A 22,670-nucleotide genomic window follows, 5' to 3' on the forward strand; every position below is an offset into this window, starting at 1 on the left:
TACTTTTCCGAAGGTAGAGGGACTTTAGCTCGACCCGGGTTTCGAACCTGCGACCCCTCGCTCCGCAGCTTGCTGCCTTAGACAATTACTTCATGCCTCATTTGGTCTCCTGGATACTGGCGGCAGAATACAAACGCACGTTACGCAGGTAAAGTATAACCATCTCTAAAAAGACCAGGCTTGCAAACACGGACACAAGAAAGAAGACAGGACACCACAAACGCCGACTGACAACTGAATGGATGCACAACGGCGGGAAAGAAAGAAGGCACGAAAACTTATCTGCGCATGCCCATGCAATAGGCGAACCTATCAATCTGGCACGCGTTGGGACCTACGCGAAAGCATTTGATTTCATCTTTATGCAAGTTAATCGACGGTTGGCTCACGCATGCGCTACCACTATTCTCGATATGCCGCGCCTCAATCATCAGACGCGTTTCTTCATTCCTATGTCGGTACACAACTGCGCATTCATCGAATTTTGGCGTGCATTTACACTCTCGAAAATGTAACGAAAGATTAGAAGGTGAGCCTCCGGTTAGTGATCTTTTATGTCCTAATAATCTCTGGTTAATGCAGCGGCCCGTCTGTCTTACGTAGAAGCGGCCGCAGCTGAAAGGAACCTTGTACACCACACTTGTACGGCAATCAGTGAATTTGTTTGTGTGTTTTACGAAACAAATATCGGTTCACTTCATGTCTTTTACTCGCTCATCCTTCCTCTGCACAGCGGCACATATCTTACCTAGCTTATTGGCAGCCGTGAAATAAACATTAACGCCGTATCTACTTCCTACTTCATTTAGCCTGTGAGGTACGCAATGAATGTACGGTATAGCTACGACACGTTTCTTCCCATCGCTTTCTGCAACCATGCTCGGACTAACATAATGAACTGCTTGAAAGGGGCCCTGCGACACTTTGCGACTGCCTTATTTAGCACCGCAAATGCGTGTAGTTATGAATGCCGAGACGAACGCAAAAAGAATTATGCAAATTGGTGCACGAAAAGTGAAGTTATTAGTCCTCAAAGTTCAAAACTCAAGCAGACGACGACGAGAAACGTTTTTTTTTCGCATTTCACTCTCCCGCTGACGTCAAAGGCCGGTTCCAATCACCACGCGCGTCTTATAAAGACATACCGGTAATGTCCCTTCATGGCGGCCTTCACACAATACATTGCTACCCCTCTTTTTGACGGCGTTGTTACCATGCTTCCTACAAACCACGTGCCTCATCTAGCAGACGCTCCCATGATTCGTCGTGTAGTGCACAAAATGAGTCTGGAAGACCTAACAGACCGCGAGCGCGAGCTCTTGTGACGCAGCGATTGCTTGCATGTTGTGCACGCCATTGCAAATTGAAAGTGCGTCGCCGAGCCCCGCGCAACGCAAGGATGGCTCCATGGGCCCAGACGAAATGCTAACGCTCGATGACGCGGAAGGCGTCGGCCGGCAAGCGTTTCGATTTTTAGGGGCTTAAAGCGGCACCCGTTCGTCCCCGTCGTAGTGCGTAACCAGTCTTAACGCTAGTACCAGATCTTGACCTCCAAGGTGGTGCCGGTGGGAGATTTCTCCTGTGCGTTGTTGAACAATAAAAAATTCGCAGCGTGCTCGTTAACTAAAAGCCGAATTCTTCTGTCTCTCATTCCCCATTAGCAGCTATTGGCATGTTCCAGTAGGAAACGTTAGTAGAAGTAGAAGTGTAAGTGTTAGCTAAAAGCCGACTTCTTCTGTCTCTCATTCCCATTAGCAGCCATTGTTTACCTCCAAGGTAGTGCCTGGTGAGATTTCTCCTGTGCGTGATTGAACAATAAAAATTTTGTTCAAAACGCCGTTGATTGATGAAATAAACCAATGAAAGACGCCAGATGTTTTCTAAAAGCAAAACGAAAAGACGCCAGATGTTTCTAAAGCAAAACGAAAAGACGCCAGCTGCTTAACGAAAGACGCCAGATGTTTTCTAAAGCAATGGTTTTCTAAACATTGAAAATTCACAGCGTACATGTAAAATTAAAGTGAGCTGCAAGTCGTCATAACTCTCATCGAACCTTTAGTATAAACGCGCCCGATCTCACGTCGGTGATGATGTACTGGGCAGAATTCACGGAAGATTCACGGTTTACCGATGAACCTCCGCAGCTTCGCCCACTCATCATCATTCACTCCGTGGATATGCTGTGATTTTCGACAATATAGAACTATTTTTTTTAAATGCGAATGCATTTCTTATGGGATCTTCGGCTGAGCCACACGGGCACCGTGCCAGTACGCCGGAAATTACGTCAAGCACGACACGAGTTCCGCGCCCCGCGCGATGCCAGACGAACGTCCGATTTGCTGGCGCCCCCTATGCTACGCGTCTTAGTAGACGACATCTAGCAGACGACACTGCCCCTTCGCATTACGGAAACCTAAATTTCGATCGCGTTGCAATGAACACGGTGGAGCTATACGTCGACGGCAAGTGTTTTAGATGTGAACTGACAAATGAACAGTTGGAAAACCTCCAGGCAGGTAAGCATAACATTTTAGTTGACATGTTTCTGTGTCGGAGATAAGATGCGCATACTTCGACTTTTGCGGATATCAAGTGTTTCTATTTGCTTTTGGACTTTTTCCCTCTTTGCACGAAATATTAGATCCATCTCGAGTTTCTGGTTTCGTTGCTTCATTACAAGCGAGTGGTGATGAAAACACCGAGGGACCGGCGGAGAGTTTTGCAAATGGTAAGCTGTGCGATGCTTTCTCATTGATCAGATGCTGTTTTGTGCTTTGTTTCAAGAGATCAACGTTCATGGATCATTATGAAGTTGTAGGCATCTCATGCTCACAAGAATGTCACACATGTACGCGATAAATAGATAAATAAATAAAGAAAAAAAACAAATAAATAAACGCGTGCATATGTTTGTGCGAGCGAAACGTCTTTATTGTGCAGAGAAGAAAACTACGTCAAGGCTTAAGGTGTATCGCTACATGCTTTGCAGGGGACACAACTGCAGAAGCCCAGTCGAAGGATACAACCTTATGGAGTGAGGGTGAAACGCGGAAGCTGCTGGAGAAATTCACAAACTGCATGCCAGAAGTTGGACCGATGAAAAAATTCAAAGACAAGAAGACCATGTGGACAGCCATCGCCGCAGAACTGCGCCATGAAACCGGCATCGAGAGGACCCCACTGCAGTGCGAAAACCGCTTGAAGACGGTGAAGAAACGCTATAGCAATGCCCGAAAGCACAACAGGCAGTCTGGGGTTAGCCCCGTAGAAGTCCCCTATGCCGAAGAAATGAGCAAGCTCGCCACCGTAGACGACAGCGTGTTCCCTGAAGTAATGAGAAGTGTCGGGCGCGTAGAGCGGAACCCGCCTCATATGAGCCAAGTCAGCGCCTCCGCTGGCCAAGCGAACGTACAAGCGTCTGCCGTTGACCACGGGTCGGGTGCTGCTCAAGAGAGTGACGTCGCAGCTTCACCGTCAGCTTCAAAGCGACCGAGAACCTCTCAGTCGCTCGCCAACGTTCTCTGGATGATCCACAAGGACAGAGAGGAGGCTAGGGAGCGAAGACATCAAGAAAAGATGGCTCTTATCGGGCAGTTGTTTTCCGAAAAAAATTAGATGTATTGAGAGATGCGAGAGATTGCACATAGTCAGCAAACATAAAATAGTTTATTTTCTTGCTCGTTGAGGAAAAACGTAATAAAGGGGTTTTTTTTGTGGGTTCGTCTAGCTGCGTCCGCTCGTTGCAACTTCAGCGGAAAGAACGTAACTTACATGCGTTTTCGCATCGTCTAGCAGATCGTGATTTCGGTATCATCTGTGGCACTTGTTGTCGCCTACCGGTTTCCTGACCTCCGAAACATTTAAGGAAGAGATAATTTGTTGTTGTTTCGTTGTTTATTCGTTTTTATTGTGTACAAAACGAGCTCACATAATACATACAGCATCAGGAGGTCCCAAAGTGACACTGTCAGGGGGACCTCCTATCAATAGTATGGTACATAAAAGGTAAGTAGCAGCAGCAAAAGTTAAAACTGCGAACAAAAATAAAAAATGCATTCAATAGAGAACAATGAATAGCGAAATATAAAAAGTTAATTTACCAGAACAACATTATACAAAACTAAAAAGTGCACATAAGTAGGAATACGAAACAAGGAGGTGATAACAATAACAATAGTATCTGGGGTTTAACGTCCCAAAACCACGATATGATTATGAGAGACGCCGTAGGGGAGGGCTCTGGAAATTTCGACCATCTGGGGTTCTTTAACGTGCACCGCCTAAATCTAAGTACACGGGTCTCGAACATTTTCGCGGGCCTCGAACGGGCCTCGAACATTCACTGGCCTCGAACATTTTACTATACTCTAGCAGTAAACATGGCCCTAAGGTCTGCTATAATTAAGAACATCAGTAACATTCAGTTAAAAGATCGCGCCAAGGCGCGCCTTTTTGCCTCCCCGAGTCGCCTCAGCAACCGAGTGGTGGCGGTGCTATCTTGCGTGGTTTCCTCGTCGGAGCTGTCATCCGTCCCCGACTCGTCATCCATATCCCGTTCCCCGTTCATGATACATATGTTGTGCAGCACGCAGCATGCAAGCATGAATTTTGTTGACCTCTCTGGTGTGTGAAACTCGAGGTACAAAAGTTGCCGAAACCTACTCTTGAGAACTCCGAAGGCGTTCTCGATACACACGCGCGTTCGGCTCAGCCTGTAGTTGAATCGCTTTTCCTCGGCGGTCATGTGCCCGTGGTCGCGGTACGGCGTCATGATGTACTCACGCAGTGGGTACGCCGCGTCTGCAGTTATGTGGAAGCGGCCAGGCTCGCAGATTACAGGCAGCTTCGCGCTCGCAGAAGATAACTCATAGACGTTTGAGTCATGACAACGACCCGGCGGTCCGCAAAATACATCTAGAAATAATCTATCTGCATTGCAGATTCCCTGCAGTGTGTACGTCGGGGTGTCGTGCCTATCGACGAAGCTGGCCTTGACTTTTCTGTTAGGGCACCGGGTCCGAATATGTGTCCCGTCCATTGCGCCAAGGACGTTCGGGAATCCCGCTATCTGAAATAAAATACAACAGGGAACAGTAATCATTGGTAGCTTAGACCATGCGTATGTGATATTGTCTAAATTTCCAACGTGGAAACTGTTGAGGCGAGCGCTGCTCTTTAATTTTGCTGACCGTTAATAAAACCGCGATGAGCTCTTGCCTTTAGATACTGCAATTGGCATGCACGTCAGCGTCGCTTACGTGGGCTGACCGTATGCTGGCCCTTGCACAATCGTTCATGCACAGAATACATACATACCGCCTCAAAGCAGACACTCGTCTGCTGTTTCTCTTCTTCTGTGAGCGGCATCTTCAGGTACTTAGGAGCAACAGCCTCGAGGAAGTCGGCGACCCGGTCCACCAATTCATGGGGCATGCTCTCTGACATCCCAAATAGCTGGGCTAGAGATCGAAATGTGGCCTTGTTCCCAGCATACCTGTAACAAGTAGTCACATCCAGATCTCAACTGAAAATGTCCTCGTGACTACATTTTTTCGTAGCTTATTATAATTGTTTTCGACAACGTTTGAGCATTCTAATGTAAGCGCGCTCTCACCAAAGGAAAGCTAAAATGTGTTCTTCGGCACTCTTCTGTGGCGTCCCGCCATGTGAGTGGTTCTTGGCGTATTGGGGTGAAGCAGCGAACTGCCTCGTCAGCAATTCGCAGGTACTGCGACTCAGTCTGAAGTGTCTTCTGAACTGGAAAGAAATAACGAAAACAAACGTTACAGGATCAAACGTCGAACCTGACCCAACTGCTTTGTACCTCTTCATCATCGAACGATGCCACAACATCAGCGACGAAGTTGTCCACCTTTGGCCGCTCGCGTCGATGCTCTTGGATGGTAGCGATGATTGTGTCGTCTTCGCTATCCGATGAGCTACTCGATTCTAGCAGCACAATTAGCTTTTTGCAAGACGCGGGATCCATCCTGACCGTCTGCGAAAAATGCCCTCTGAACCACTGATCTCCACTAGGAGGAGCTGGATGGCGCATCGAGCTCGCGGGCGTGAAGCCACCGGAAGCCGCCGTTTTTGTCCCGGAAAAGAGCTTTTCTCTTCTTTTTTTAAAGAAATACCTGCTTGTAGCGCAGTAAACTGTACGAATCGACCGGAAAAGTCGTCAGGGAAGACATTTCACGCGTAAGTACCTCAAAGTTGCATTACTTTTTACGCATTTTGTACGTTGCAGCACTCCGCCGTATTCGGACGGTGTCGGCACGGCGTCTGTGATCTTTCGTGTAGCGTTCGTCGGCGTCTAAAGCGACGCGTAATCGCAGAGTTTGAAAAAATAAAAAATAAAAACGATCATAACAACAGCTGCCACCCGAGAATATTTGAATTGCGCGACTGAGACGCACAGAAGACGCCGGCTTCCGGGACAAAAAGGGCACCTTCCAAGGGCTTCACAAGCGCCCGCCTCGCAGAGCGGGGATGCGCCGTCCAGCCTTTTTAATGGAGGTCAGTGGTCTGAACTGCGCGGCCCTCCTGCTACGTCGTCTGCTGCCGCAGTGTCGTCTGCTAGAGCGCGCTGCACGACGGGATTGCACCACGCTCCACCGTCGATCTCCGCGGTAGCGCGGTGGCGTGCACTCGTGTCGTGGCCGGCCCAGCCGAACATGCGGCACCGCACGCGTGGTGCCCAGACGACCGTACGGCACCGCACGAGTGCGCAGAATACGCCACGAGTGCCGCCAGCCGAAGATGCCATTAGTCGGGCTATGTCAGGCGTCGATCGGTGTCCGCGCGCCTCTCCGCTCTCACTCCCTCTCCCATAGCAACAGCTGCGGGCGCGCGCGCTTATCCTCGCCCCTAGCAACCGGAGCAGGTGGTGCGGGCGGAGTAGCGGAGAGTGAGTGGAGAGGAGGAGCGCGCTGCGCTCTGGCGTGTGAGGGCGCTCGCATCGTTAGAGCTCGGCGGAGCTCCCGCGATGCGAGCGCCCTCACACCTCCGCGTGTATGGAGAGAGTGTAGGAGAGGGTAGGCGCAGTGCTTCGCCGCTCCTTCTCTCGCCGTTCGCTCTCTTTCCTCCCTGCGCCACCGCCTCAATGCAGTGCGTTTGAAACGCGTTTGTAGCGTTTGTGCTGCCTTGGCACAGCCTGAAAACAGCGCGTTCTAAACGCGTTTGTGCTGCATTGAAGGCGGTGGCAACATCCCTGAGGTGATTACGAACGCACGTAGGAAGCGTTCGTTGAAAGAGGCGCCCAAAAGGGAGACACTTGAGCGCGTCGATGTGTCCAGCTTTACGCCATTAAAATTACTACGCCGTGTACTCTCGGCGCAAGAAATGCATTCGCATTTCCTCACGATTCCCTTCGGGGAGGTGGGGGCATTCTTTTCGTTGACAGCATCGTGCCGAACTGAGCGTTGCGTGTTTCGCAGGTGCCGGTGTGGCCGGTGTCGCTCGATGCCGCAAAAGGCAAAACGCGGAAGAGTATCGTTTGATTACCATTCCGCAGCGTACCTAGCGTCGTGTTTGTTGTTTCGAAAATATATTAGTTAGGAAAAGGAATCATTTGTTTCCGAAAAAGCATAAAAAGGGGCTGACTAAAACGCGTTCTTGGGCTAGTTGGTGCATGGTCTGACAAAAATTTGGAGGCACAAAGGAACAAGGACAAGAAATGACAGGACTGGTGCCAAACTAACAACTGTTTTATTGGAAAGAACATTGCATTCCAGGTAGCTTTACGCGCATGCGCGAGTCACATTGACAATCACAGTAACAGAATGACAACCTAATTTGAGTTATCAAAACTTGTCTAAAAAGTGCAATTCGTTGCGATATAAGTTCAAGGAAGGCACACTAACACATTGGGCACCCTTCTTACTTATGCAAAAAGCCTCCAACAATTCTCTGGCCACCTGGTTTCGACTTTTTCCAAGCACCCTGGTTTCAAAAAACCGGGGCGCTTCATGTTAGGGAGGCTTCATGTTAAAGGAACATGAAGCCTCCCTTAACAGTGTATCTGGTTTACACTTGCCTTCGCACTGCAAGTCCTGCGCATGCGCGCCCCGGTTTTTTGAAACCAGGGTGCTTGGAAAAAGTCGAAACCAGGTGGCCAGAGAATTGTTGGAGGCTTTTTGCATAAGTAAGAAGGGTGCCCAATGTGTTAGTGTGCCTTCCTTGAACTTATATCGCAACGAATTGCACTTTTTAGACAAGTTTTGATAACTCAAATTAGGTTGTCATTCTGTTACTGTGATTGTCAATGTGACTCGCGCATGCGCGTGAAGCTACCTGGAATGCAATGTTCTTTCCAATAAAACAGTTGTTAGTTTGGCACCAGTCCTGTCATTTCTTGTCCTTGTTCCTTTGTGCCTCCAAATTTTTGTCAGATAAAAAGGGGCTTTGTTCCTCTTAGGCCTCCGTATAATATGGCCTAGCTGCCACCATATGAATATTGCACGTCACGTGTCGCGTCAAGCCAATCAAAAACGAACGGTCTTTGTCGTCACTGTCACATCACATCGCGTCACTTCCTGTAACAGAAATAGCCGGTGTATGTCACCATAGTCCGAAATCAAGGTAGTTTATCCCGTCAAATAAAATTATAACCGCTTCGATTTCGGCGTTGCCACTTGCGCAACAATATCGGTGCATTCCACGGTACCAGAAGAACCGATGAAAGAGACATGCTCAAATTGTGTCGCAGGGCCCCTTTAAACGCTCAGCTACAGTGGCCACTGCATCACGAGGATAAGCTACATCTAAACGACGCGTAAGCTGTGCGTTAAAGCTATCACTCATTTTGTGCTCACACGACTTGGTGAGGGCAGACTTAAGGCAAGACATGGCAATACCGTTTTTAACACGAAAGTGTTTTATGCCGGGGTCCACCAAGACTTCAGTGACGTATTTCCGTCACGGAAATGACATCGAAAAAATATACACAATCAGATGGCAAAGAAAAAAAAAAGGTACCGGCATCGGGCATCGAACCCGCGACCGCTAGGTCCGCAACAACAGATGCCGGGCACGCTATCCACTGCGCCATGGTCACTTTTTATTTTTCTTTATTGTAACTGCGCCATGGTCACCGACTCTGGATGCTTTACGAACGCGCCTTTTATATCTACCACTCTCCCGGTCGGCTGGGTGGTGGTGACTTCTGGGAGTGGTAAGGTAAAGTAATTCGTCAATGCTGTGGCCTCCACGACTAGCACCTGCAACGCGTTACGCATCCGTCCCATTCGGCGCGTTTTCAATAGAAGTTGAATTTTGTCAATGCCTTAACATACCGTGAGGTGGCGACCTTTGCCCAAGCGTCGTAAAAGCGTCGGCCTCGCTCAGCATCACGCTAATACAAACCAAAATTGCTCTGCGACGCGCGCCTGCCTCACCTGGCTGTAACACCGCGTTCCATGCTCACGCGCTCGCCCCGAGAAAAATCGCGGCCGGGCTACCGGGGCGGCCGGACGCGCTTTCCGTTTCCCTCTAGTCCGGCCGTAGTTTTCAATCACATTTTAACATGTCGCGGAATGGCGACCAAGTTCTGCGTCCAATATGCGACGCCCTTCTGGCTATCACACCTCGTTCTCTGATTACGCTTTCACCGTTAACTACTACAGCTACCACAAGGGTTTGTTTAATCATTTAACATGGACGTTAGTCGTCGGGATGGAGATGTACCACCAATCATCAAAGTGGGTGCATACACGTTAAAAGGCGCCATTAGCTGCCAGACATCAATATACATTGTGCAAACTCTCTTATATCAATGTACAGTAAGCATTCAGTTACTTCTGTAAGTGCACGCTTTACTTTCGTATTATTCCGATTCCTATGACGGAGGGATCAACCGTGTTTTTTTACAACCTTCGAGTGCTTCGACGAAAAATTTAACAGCGGTTCTGAAGATCTAGGAGCATACTGCCAGCACACGTGGTTCTTCTGAAATGTTAAGGAAATGTCTAGAAATTGTATTCCATTATTCTGAGGCAACTCTTTAGTAAAGTTTAGTCCTCCTCCATTTAATTCAAATTTTTCGCTCACTGAGGTTACCACGTTTTCAAAGTCCTCACCACTAGAAAAAATCAAGTAATCGTCCACATAACAAAAAAAAAACCTTCATGACAGAATTACCTAAGGCACCTTCCAAACATTTGTCAATCTTGTTAAGGTATAAATCACTAAGAACCGGAGCAATAGAACCAATACATATCCTTGATTTCTGCACATAAACGCCTTCCTTCCAACCCACCAGCGTTGACTTTAAATACATGGAAAGAATTTCTAGAAAAGCCCCGGTAGAAACACAACATTTATCGGGTGAAAACCGCCTCGTGCCCTTGTTCATTAATACATTCATTAACACATTTTAACAAGTCCTCATGCGGCAAGGAGTAATAAAGGTATTCAATATCCATACTAAAAGCTTTACAACAGCCGGGGTTCTCCTCTGAGAGGAACTGAACCAGCGCCTGAGAATTACGCATACGAAAAGGGTCTGGAAAACTCAACGAAGTTAAGCAGTTCTGCAAAGAACTAGATACAGCGAGTTGCCAGGTACCTTTCTCTAAAACAATTGCTCGAAATGGAATCTCGTTCTTATGTGTTCTCGCTGAAAAAAATAATTCTAAAGTAAGTGATTTAGCCTTCTTCACATTGCAAGCTATTCTCTCAAGATTATGTCTTAACAAAAGGTCGACAGCACGTTGCCTTACTACTGATGGTTTAAGTTTTACCGTCCTAAAATTCTTTGTTATGGCTTTTATTGTTTTTTCCGAGAACAAACTCTCCGGCATATTTACAAAATACCCTTCCTTATCTGAAATTACTGCCCTGAGTTTCTTCTCCACACAATAATTAACCAAAGGCCGGATAGGATCAGGACACTTCAGGTTCACATTAGATCCCTTGATATTATCAACCCAGTCTGAAATGCAGTGGGAGCGCTCTTCTTCGGGAACTAGTCTAGTGATTCTACGCGGCAAACTTAAAACGTCCATCGGTTTCAGGTTCGGCTTAAAACAGTATTTGGGACCTAAGGCTAGGGTTTTGCAGAGACTATCTTCTATGGCAGCTCCTCCAAGGACTAGCAAGTTATTTTGCTGTGAAACAGTAGAAAAGACCTTCCTCTTACATGGTTGAAGTTCTCGAAGTTTTACCCTCCATATGAATTCCGCATGCTGGTTAGCTACCCTCATCCAGTCGGCGTATAGCTGTTTCTGGCGGCGATCGTCACGCGGGGTACAGCAACGGACCTCGAGACATTTCTGGTAAAATCTGACTTGACGCCAAGGTCCCGCGGTCAGTATGGCACATATCCTCCTGGCATGTCCGCTAGATGGTTGCAGAAAGCCGCACTAAAGTTGAACTTCAACTCGGCAAATTCTATTCTTAGAAAACCATGAAAAAATCCTAGCACGAACCAAGCAAATAGCAATTAAAGAAGCCAAAGAGGCAGGATTGTTCAGATAAGTAGGAGAACACGGAAAAGGGTTCAGAGTACTAGAAATGAAGCTTAGAATAACAGAGAGCTGAGCCAGTTCGTAAGTATTCATTCTAAAAAGACATCCTATCCGGCCTTTAGGTAATTATTGTGTGGAGAAGAAGCTCAGGCCAGTAATTTCAGATAAGGAAGGGTATTTTGTAATTATGCCGGACAGTTTGTTCTCGGAAAAAGCATTAACAGCCATAACAAAGAATTTTGGGACGGTAAAACTTAAACCATCAGTAGTAAGGCAACATGCTGTCGACCTTTTGTTAAGGCATAATCTTGAAAGAAGGCTAAATCATTTACTTTAGAATTGTTTTTTTCAGCGCAAACACATAAGAACAAGATTCCATTTTCGAGCAATTGTTTCAGAGAAACGCACCTGGCAAATCGCTGTATCTAGTTATTTGCAGAACTGTTTAACTTCGTTGAGTTTTCGAGAACCTTTTCGCATGCGTAATTCTCAGGCGCTGGTTCAGTTCCTCTCAGAGGAGAACCTCGGCTGTTGTAAAGCTTTTAGTATGAATATTTAAGACCTTTATTACTCCTTGCCGCATGAGGACTTGTTAAAATGTGTTAATGAATGTATTAACGAACAAGGGCACGAGGCGGTTTTCACCGATAAATGTATTTCTACCGCGGCTTTTCTAGAAATTCTTTCCATGTATTTAAAGTCGACGCTGGTAGGTTGGAAGGAAGGCGTTTATGTGCAGAAATCGGGGATATGTATTGGTTCTAAGGTTGCTCCGGTTCTTAGCAAGATTGTGAAACTTTTGGAAGGTACCTTAGGTAATTCTGTCATTAAGGTTTTTTTTTTTTCGTTATGTGGACGATTACTTGATTTTCTGTAGTGGTGAGGACTTTGAAAACGTGGTGAGCAAAAAATTTGAATTAAATGAAGGAGGGCTGAACTTTACTAAAGAGTATCCTCAGAATAATGGAATACAATTTCTAGACATTTCCTTAACGTTTCAAAAGAACCACGTGTGCTGGCAGTATGCGCCTAGATCTTCAAAACCGTTGTTAAATTTTTCGTCGAAGCACTCGAAGGTTGTAAAAAAACGGTATCGCCATGTCTTGCCTTAAGTCTGCCCTCACGAAGTCGTGTGAGCACAAAATGAGTGATAGCTTTAACGCACAGCTTACGCGTCTTTTAGATGTAGGTTATCCTCGTGATGCAGTGGCCACTGTCGTTGAGCGTTTAAAGAAGTCAATTATGTTAAGTCCGAGCATGGTTGCAGAAAGCGATAGGAAGAAACGTGTCGTAGCTATACCGAACATTCATTGCATATCTCACAGGCTAAAGAAAGTAGGAAGTAGATACGGTGTTAATGTTGTTTTCACCGCTGCCAATAAGCTAGGTGAGATATGTGCCGCTGTGCAGAGGAAGAATGAGCGAGTAAAAGACAACAAGCGAACCGATATTTGTTTCGTAAAACACACAAACAAATTCACTGATTGCCGTACAAGTGTGGTGTATATGGTTCCTTTCAGCTGCGGCCGCTTCTACGTAGGACAGACGGGCCGCTGCATTAACCAGAGATTATTAGAACAGAAAAGATCACTAACCGGAGGCTCATCTTCTAATCTTTCGTTACATTGTCGAGAGTGTAAATGCACGCCAAAATTCAATGAATGCGCACTTGTGTGCCTACATAGGAATGAAGAAACGCGTCTGATGATTGAGGCATGGCGTATCTAGAATAATGGTAACGTATGCGTGAGCCAGCCGTCGATTAACTTGCATAAAGATTGAATCAAATGCCTTAACAGTTATCTTTCGCGTAGGCCCCCACGCGTGCCGCATTGATAGGTTCGCCTATTGTATGGGGATGCACAGATAAGTTTTCGTGCCTTCTTTCTTTTCCGCCGTTGTGCACCCATTCAGTTGTTAGTCGGCGTTTGTGTTGTCCTGTCTTCTTTCTTGTGTCCGTGTTTGCACGCCCTGTCTTTTTAGGATGAATACTTACCAACTAGCTCAGCTCTCTATTATTATAACCATCTCAGCGCACGCTCGTGCGAAAGAGGTCTCTTTCCTCTTGTTCTTCGAGCGCCTTGATGATGATAGTAGCGCAGGCAAAACCAGATATAGTATAGCCATTTGTAGCTTGCGGCGCTCGCTCCACTCCGGCGCGTGCTCTAGTTTGATGGAATCAAAGAAGTGGGAAGGACAAAGAAGTGCGTTTGCGCTGTAATTTTAGCCTCAGGAATATGTACCAACTAGAGCCAAATGTCGTTGTGTCTTAGTGACCACAATCGACGCTCGTAGGGAACGCGAGCCGTGGCGTCACGTGCCACTGCCAAGCGCCGTCTATATTTCTTCTCTTGAGGTCGCACGCTAACTCTGCGGTTTTGTTTGCCGCCCAAACGAAGGCGCTGCGGGGTCTTGGGACAACATGAGCGCAAGAGTTCGAGAGTGGCTTGCGTTGTGCGCAGTCTTCCTGGCCGCTCGCAAATTTCCTTGGTCCCCAATTCTAAAACTGTCTAGTGTTTCGCCAGAGTTCGGATGTGCGCCTTCGACTTGTACTTTGACATACAGGGTGTGGTCGACCGTGCTCGCGCGATTATTTCTTGAGGGGGAGTTTTGTTCATCTTGTGCTTTCCGCAAAGTTTGCGTTGAAGCTTTAGACCACACGAAGGACACAATGCTCGCTGCAGCGGCCGCGTTTGCGAAAGGAGTAATCTGCTAGCTTGAAGGGCCAAAGTAGGGGTTAGTTGAAGTGACAACTCGTCCTATGTATACCTGCGTGTTATTTTCATGAGCTCTTCTGTGTCTCAGCAGCGCGCTGCAAGTGTCGAGCTGTGACAGTTAGTTCGCACTCGCCTTGTGTGTGTTATGTTCCTGCGTCCTTTGTGTTTGAGCAGTGCGCAGCAAGTTTCTAGCTGCTTGCCGTTCTTCCTGTGGCATTCCAATTTCTTGCTATCGCATTCATTGCTTCGCCCTTGAGGCGAAACTGTGACTTTTTTCGAGCCATCACCCGTTTGTTCGGCTCGCCCAATAAACCTCTTGACAATTGAAAGAAAACGCACTTTAGTTATCCGCGTTTTAAGGTCGCTTGCATGACTCGTGCAAACCCGGTTTTTAAATGCGCATCTTATTCAAGAGACCCTGAAACGGTTTTGACGATTTTTTACAAACACATTGGGCCGGTAGGGCAAGTCCTAAGGATAATTTACAGACCGATTTAAGCTCTGTGCGTAAACTGTGTAACTTATTACAAGGCTTTAAAGCTGCGAATCGCCACTGATCACAGCGGCTCAGCCAAACGCATTTTCAAACCGCCCACTTCCAGTGCGCGTCGTATTGGAAGCGCGACGTCACGCAGGCGGCTGATCTGATTTCCAAAAAATTCGGCAGGTTCCACGTACCACGGGAGTTGATGTTATGCGAAGCATGCGGCAGGAATGTGACTGTGGAGTAAATTTTTTACTGAACGAAACGTTACAAATTCACGCTAAAGACTTGTATAAATTTTATAGGCACATATATATGTTGAAGAACCGCATATCTGTTATATAACCAGTTGTTTACAGTTGGGTAACGCTGTCAACGGCAACGTGGGTATTACCAGCAGCAGAAGCGGTAAGCTGATATGTAGTGCTTATACTTGTGCCTTAGGATGGAGAATACACGCACGTTTCACGAACCCGTGTGTATGCGTGGAAGAAGTTCTTGACAGTTCTTGAACACGGTCATCATCATCGTGCTCAGTGCGCAACAGCAGCTGGTCATGGGTTGTCATGGGGTCCTGTCGTGATCGCAGTGAAGAGGGGTCCATGTGTACTGAAGTATGTGTACCGCATACTTCACTACACATGGATCCCTCGTCAGAACATCAGAACAGCTGTTGGAATTCGTCGGTGCCTCGGTCATTGCGTCGACACATTGTCTGTCGACAGAGCCGGCGACAGCTATTCGTCCACAAAGTGTCTGTCGATAGAGCCTGTACAGCTGTTTGAATTCGTCGTCACCTCGGTCATTTCGTCGACGAATTGTCTGTCGATAGAGCCGGCAACATGTCGGAACCTGAGGTCACTCTTCGCGTTGGTGATATAGGGCGTCGAGGCTGGTAGGCACGGATAGTGCTACGTAGACAAACATCAGTGGATGGCGCTTGCAGTATTCGTAGACTACCTGGGTGTATGTGGCCTACGTAGCCTAGTCTACAAAGCCGCTGTCAATCAGTCTGGCATCATCCTCGGTTAGCATGAGGCCCCATCACCCAGCCTCGTAAGAAATGAAAAGGACAGTGCGTCGTTCTGACGGACTAAGTGCACTTTGCGGTGCGGTGATGTGAATATCATACGTAACTTTCGTTAATGTATTCCTCCGGGGTGGAGCAATGCTTCAATATAGCTTGCTGAATCATAGGAACACACATGTAATGTTTATGAGACTGCTATAAAAGCGGAGCCAACACTGGAACCACTGACGTTAATATGATATGACGCCTGCATCGTAGGAGTACACATCGTAGGAATATCATGTAGTGTTTATTGCTTTCTTGTAAAATTAGATAGCAAGCACCACAACCACAATTGACGTTGCACCGATATTACGGCTGCATAGGCTGTTTTCCAAACCAGTTTATAGACCTGGCGTGGCTCTGTGGTAGAATACCTGATTGTCACGCAGAATGCTCGGGCTCGATTCCTGTTGGGATTCTAATTTCCGTTCTTTCCATTCGTCGGGTCAACGCTGCCGATGTCAGTTTTTCTTAACGTTCTCGCACTTATGTTACCAATGTCAGTTCTCGCCGTTCCTAGGTAGATATAAACTCTCAATCACCTGTGGCGCATAGCCGTACGCCGCGGCCCTTGGTCAACGGGTATGTGCCACACGTGTCTGGAGGAAAGGGTTTGACGACATACGCGACAGGATTTTCACGTTATTCACGTCATGACCCGACAGTCATATTCGTCAAGTCCTCTTACCCTCTCATGCTAATTTTGGTCTACATCAACTTAAGGAGGCGATCATGAGAGCACCCAGACGTAGACGGCTAGATAGATAGATAGATAGATAGATACGCAGATAGAAACACTCAAAGTGCCAAAGCTTCGCTAAGAACTGCTTCGCATTTAAAACTTAAAGGGACACTAAACAGCAAAACGATTTTTCTCGCATTAGTAAAGTAGTCTTCCACGATACCAAAAACACCACGCTTGCTGCGAGAAGACGCCTAATAAGCGAGAAAACGCGCAAAAAGAAAATACAGGTGGCGACGCCACCTCGGAATTCCCGTACCATTTGCCGTGACGTCACATATTTTTGACGGCGCCTGCTTGGGCCTACGTAGTCCCTAATCGGTTAAATCGAGGTACATTGTCCTGTGAGGGGGCCAGAGACTTCACATAACGAGTTTGTGGAAATTTAGTCGAGCCAGTGGCGCGAAATTACGTTAAATGCTCTTTGAAACCTTTTACGTCACAAATTACAAAGTTCGGCGCGAAATTTAAAAATGAAACTTTGAACTTAGTTTTCTCCTCTAATAATAAACCTATGGTGGTGAAATAAACTACACAATAGTTCTTCGAGCACACTTTATCAGTCTAAACCAATTCATTGTTTCTCTTTAGTGTCCCTTTAATTGGAGTGCAACCACACGACACATTCACACACCCACACACCCGGCATCAACCGGCGCTGTACGTGGTTGATGCCTTGTGTGTGGATGTGTGTGTGTGAATGTGTCGTGTGGTTGCGCTCTAATTAAGTTTTTTTTGGAAATGATCTACCAACTGGCCCAACAACAAGTTCTTTTAGAGGCTGATCTGATTGGATCCACAATCCACGTCACAGGCAATATTTTTTGACATAACTGCAAGCAAATGTTGTTCGTGATCTTTGAAACTCCTTATAATTTGTTTTGGTTAAAAACCAGTCACTAATAAAGCGAACACAATCGCAATTTGCAACTAGACATCAGGACTTCCTGCGCACAGCGAACGTCGACTGCATGTGATATCACGCGCTCCATGTTGACGTGAGCTGCGCGACCAGTGTGTATCGCGACGTTTTTGTCTGACATCATGAATTGCCTTTGCTGCGTTGTCGGCTGCAAGTCCAGCGATTGGCGACAAGTGAAAATACGACACTGTGTGCCTTTGGAAGGCAGCAGGCGCGCCGAATGGCTGTAGCGCATCGGACTTTCTGTATCGGATCGACGGCAGGATATACGCGTTTGCGGTCGCCACTTTAAGCCGGAAGACTACGAGCTCAGTTCCGTGTTTATGCAGCGATTCGGCATCGGTCTGAAGAGGTATCCCCTCAAAGCCAACTCATTGCCGTCTTTGTTCCTCCCCGGTGGAAAGGTACGTTCACAATCGATCCAGATCGTATGCTGTTTGTGCATAGTGCGCGGTTCGCACGTGGGAACTCACAAAATTCCACATAATCTTGTTAATTGTAACTATAACGACTCCGCTTCTTCAATGTAATGTGGCCAGTTTCGCAATAATTATATATACACAGAATGCCCCTCGCCGGTTTGCGATTTCCAGGCTGATTAAAAAATGACATGGTGCATATGAATTGAAAACAATGCATTTGAAACCTCTGCACAAGTGTGTACGTCGTAGGGCCAGCTGGAAATCCCCGGTTCAAGTGTGCGGTATGCGGTGTCGTATATAATGACCTCAAATAAAACCCCGCAGTAGTGCAACTCGTGTACGACGACGTTGATAAAATACGGCCCGGCGAGTCTGGTGGTGGCGGATCAGGCGGATCACTGCTGCCACCCTCAGCACGAAGCGCCGGATCGCGAAATGGCGTGTCACTGTACGGGTCGAAGCCCATTTCTCGGCTCATTCGGCGCATCCACTCTTCGAGGGCGGGGTCCATTCTGAGCAACTGTCTGAACTGCCGTGAAACAAAACACACGCTGCTCGGATGGCGCTCGCAGGAGACGGACGATCAGCCGAGCAAGTGGCCCAGCGCCTCACCCACCGGTGGCTACTGCGCTGGCTTCGATATACCGGAAGTAGACGACGCGACGGCACGCAAGCGTTCTCGCACGTCACATGTTGACGCAGAGCCTCTTGAAGGCGGAGCTTAGCCCCGAGCGCTCGAAGGAAAAGTTGAGGGTGAAAGGCAGAGTGGAGGAGGAGGGAAGCTATTTATTATACGTAGCTCCCTTAATAAAGGGTGTTTCGACTGAATTATGGTGCCAGTGATTTGCTCCAGTAGTGGTCTTAGCAAAAACGAAATGTGCAAAAATCGTTTCAGGGACCCTTTCACGCGTAAGTGGCGTGTGTTTAATATGTATGTTTTTATCTATAAAATGAAAATAGGGCTACAGTATTCAGACTTCCAGTACGTGAGAAAACGACTTAAAAGAACTGCTGTCTCAACTCGGAATCTCCCGCCGCGCAAACTTTATGCCTGCCACGCACGAAAGCTTGCCTTGTTCAACCGCCGGCCCACTTGAAAGGTTATGTATATCTTTCAAAAAAATAAATCTGATGCGGCTCGCCGAACAGGCTTGACGTTCGCACGCACGACACAACTACTTTCGCTCTTTCGTCATTGAAACCCGCCAAACCGGGTAATGCAGGGCGACAGGCAGCAAGCGCAGTCCTTCGATCCAAGGCCTCAAATCACAAACTTGAGTGCCGCCGGGATATCGTAGCCGTCTTTGTTTATTTGGGCAGTGTTCCCAGAACGAGGAGCGTTTTCTGGAGCAGCCAATTGGAGCATCCGGTTAAATAGGACTCGCCGACAACGCGTCAGCGGAGACTTCATGGTATCTCAGATATATACCCATCCCAATTGTTGAAAACAAAAAAAAAGCATCGTGCACAACCGAGCCCTCTTCTTTGGAGAGCCACCAATTTGTGGTAATGCGACAGTGCTTACAGTTTATTGGCTAAGGAACTGGGCACGCGAGCGACTTCCAGATGGAAAGAACAACAGAGGTCCACCCACGTCCATAAGCAACATTGAAGCAACGTGAACCTCTCGCTAAGAAGAAATTTGCGGAGCCTCGTATGTAAGGAAACGCCCGAAACACGCTTGCCCAAGTGCGTGCCCAAATGTTTTACCTTTTACAGGTGAACCGCTCAATAATGAAAGCCCTCAAAAACGAAATTCTCGGGGCAACGAAGAAATCTGACGTCCCCGGCGAACGTCCATAGAGGCCAATGCATTCGCCCTCTCTCAACAGCGAAGAGATTTTAAAGAGCACTCCCGCAATAACGAAAGTTTCAGGTAGTGATCCGCAACATTTTTTTTTTTAACACATGAGCTAGTTGGCAACCCAGAGGTTCAGAAGTTGCATAATAATAATTATTGGGGGTTAACATCCCAAAACCAAGATATGATTATGAGAGACGCCGTAGCGGAGGGCTCCGAAAATTTCGACCACCAGGGGTTCTTTAACGTGCACCTAAATCTAAGTACACGGGCCTCAAGCATTTTCACCTCCATCGAAATTGTGGCCGCCGCGAGTTCAAAAGTTGCAGTACCGCTCATTTGGCAAATCGGGCTCATACGTTTCCGCAAACAAGCATCGGTGCGACCATTGCTCTTTACATTCGGTGGGATGATGATGATAGCAACAATACTTCTTTTTTTCTCTGGGAGCAGCTTTTTGCTAACGCCTCTGTTGGCAACTACGTCGGCACATGACGTTTCAAGTGACGACACCCACGAAAGTGACGTCATGCCGACAGACATTCTGTAGACTGCCTAACATGGCCTAACTGCTTGCTGCCGCGCGTCTCTCAGTGTGCACTCCGAGATCTCCTGCGCTTTGCTTACGTGCAGTGTTGTTTGGCGTTTCGCCCCGCCACGGTGGTCTAGTGGTTATGGCGCTCGACTGCGGACCCCAAGGTCGCGGGATCGAATCCCGGCCGCGGCGGCTGCATTTTCGATGGAGGCGAAAATATCTGAGGCCCGTGTACTTAGGTTTAGGTGCACGTTCAAGAACCCCAGGTGGTCGAAATTTCCGGAGCCCTCCACTACGGCGTCTCTTATAATCATATCGTGGTTTTGGGACGTTAAACCCCAGATATTATTATTATTGTTTGGCCTTTCGGAAAAATGCCACCTCCTATGAAAAGCGTAAGGATTTGACGCTTCAGGAGAAGTCTAGATCATCGCCGAGGCTGCGAAAGGCAGAAAAAGGCGGATATCGCAGAGGAGTTCGATAGAGCAAGGTCACCGACTTCTTTAAATAGATTTTGGTTGTGCGAAGCAATTGGCGTGCGTATCTTTCTATTTCCCTGAAAACAAAATTCTCAAGAGAACAAACAAAAATTAGTTTCCGGGTGATTTCGTTATTGAGGGGCTCGACTGTATTGCTTTGACCAACGAGTGTCTAAGCGCCGTTGGTCAACCGATAATGTGTCGATCGAAGCAACAGTTACGTGAGTCACCCTCGCTCTATCTGCAGTGATCGCGTATGAATATACCCACGCCGTAGAAAGCCACTGCGCATTCACAGTGATGTATCCCCGAAACCTCCGGAAGAAACTGCGAGCTACGTACCACTATCCGCATGTTGTCGGTCGCGAAGACAACAGAGCCGTCGCGGCACACAACTGCACAACGTGTAATCCCAGCAGCACGGAAAGGCGAAAGCACAGCACAGTCGTTACGCGGCGGACAGAGTGTGATCTTTCCCTCTAATCGCCGCTTATATACGCGGGGAGAGCAGCCGCCACGCTCTCGTGAAAGGCGCCGAGTGACCCAGTTCCGGGAGAAAGGGGCTTGTCCACCTCGGTACGGCGCTGGTCGCTTTGCTCGCGCGGACTATGTCATCGAAGATGCTGTCCGAAATGTGCCCCGAATGCATAGGGTACGTCAATCTCTCGAGAGCAACAGACACGATCCTAAGCAAGTCCCAGACGCTCGGCGCGATGATAGTTGCCAGCATATGTTACATTCTCCGTAAGGGCGAAAGCCTATTTTGTAACTTCGGGGACCAGACTTCCCGCGAGAAGGCGCAACGAGCCGGAGTGTGAGGGGCACGCATTGAATCACCTCGACGCTCTCAGCCGATTGCGTTGTCACGGTAATTTAATGTGTGTCTCTCGCACTGCGGCTCATCCGTCATGTGATGGTGTCAATGTGACGTCATAAATTTCGCAGATTGGTGACGTCATGATGCGACATTTCATCCTCGTGACGACACACGGTGATGTCGCAGCATGACATCATTAGTGACTTATAATGGATACAATTCACACAGATGACAGAAGCAGCATCCGATTGCCTCCGCGACTAAACAAATAATCCAGCTCATGCACACTGCAATGTTCTCCGAAGGTCGAGTCACCAGCCGTCCGGCTAATGACGTCAGTCTGGAACAAGGTGTCACGCCATGTGAATTTCGCAACGAGTGGGGGTTTTAAAGGCCCACCTATTATAAAGCGCTCAGGCATAATTAACCATTATCATCAGCAACAAAGCGTGCAGTTGCGCATATTTCCTTACGGAGGTGTGGATGGGCACTTCGCTATAGTTTGCAGAATAATAATTATGGTGTAGTGGACAATGCAAGCGTTCCCTTCCTCACGGCATGGTTCAAGTGCCGCCGAGAAACGAAACCTGGCTAGCGAATCAGAAGCCTATGCGAATGGGGCCCAATGACGCTCTGCTCCTGAAGGCCACAATCTGAAGCGTCCTCCAGGTTCTTTTTACATTGCCTTCTAAGGGACACAAGGCCTTAACATAGCAAGTTTCAGAACATTTTCTTTAACCAATGTAGCCAAAATAAGCGTTGACATTTTAAAACTCGTGACGCCATGCTCACGTGCTCAAGTTTTAGCGCGAAATCCAAATATTATGGAAGCTGCGCGCACCATCGTTGCCAAGCGTCTTCCTTTCTTTCTTGCTTTGTCTCTGTTTCTTGTATCTGCTTTTGTAACTGTTTCTCTCTATCTTTCTCTCCCTCTTTCTATCTCTACTTATCTTTGTTCACTTTCTTCTCTCTCTCTCTCTCTGCTTCTTTGTTTCCCTTTATTTTTATTTTTCTTTCTGTCTTGCTGTCTATATCTTGTCTTTCGATCTTTTTTATGTGTTTATTCCTTTTATTTCTCTCTCTTTCCTTCACGTATTTCACGGCTGCAGAGATTCCCTTTAATGCTCGCACCTTCTGCACTCGGTGGTGGGGCTTGCCCAACTCCTGTGGAGTTTTGCACGACGGAGCACATGTTACCGATAGCTTAA

The 22,670-nt window shown here is 47.5% G+C and overlaps 1 protein-coding gene across 1 annotated transcript in view; it reads right to left on the reverse strand.

The window, feature by feature from the left end:
• Positions 1 to 21,107, reverse strand: part of LOC119397065 (spidroin-1) — a 55,431-nt gene extending 34,324 nt beyond the window's left edge. Inside the window, exon 1 of the mRNA XM_049417316.1 lies at positions 20,988 to 21,107. Within this exon, the coding sequence (XP_049273273.1) occupies positions 20,988 to 20,999 (12 nt within the window). The 5' untranslated portion in view covers positions 21,000 to 21,107. The remainder of the gene's footprint in view (positions 1 to 20,987) is intronic.
• Positions 21,108 to 22,670: the final 1,563 nt, after the last annotated feature.

This window comes from Rhipicephalus sanguineus, chromosome 6 (assembly GCF_013339695.2).
Source record: "Rhipicephalus sanguineus isolate Rsan-2018 chromosome 6, BIME_Rsan_1.4, whole genome shotgun sequence".
In the NCBI taxonomy this organism is placed as follows: domain Eukaryota; kingdom Metazoa; phylum Arthropoda; class Arachnida; order Ixodida; family Ixodidae; genus Rhipicephalus; species Rhipicephalus sanguineus.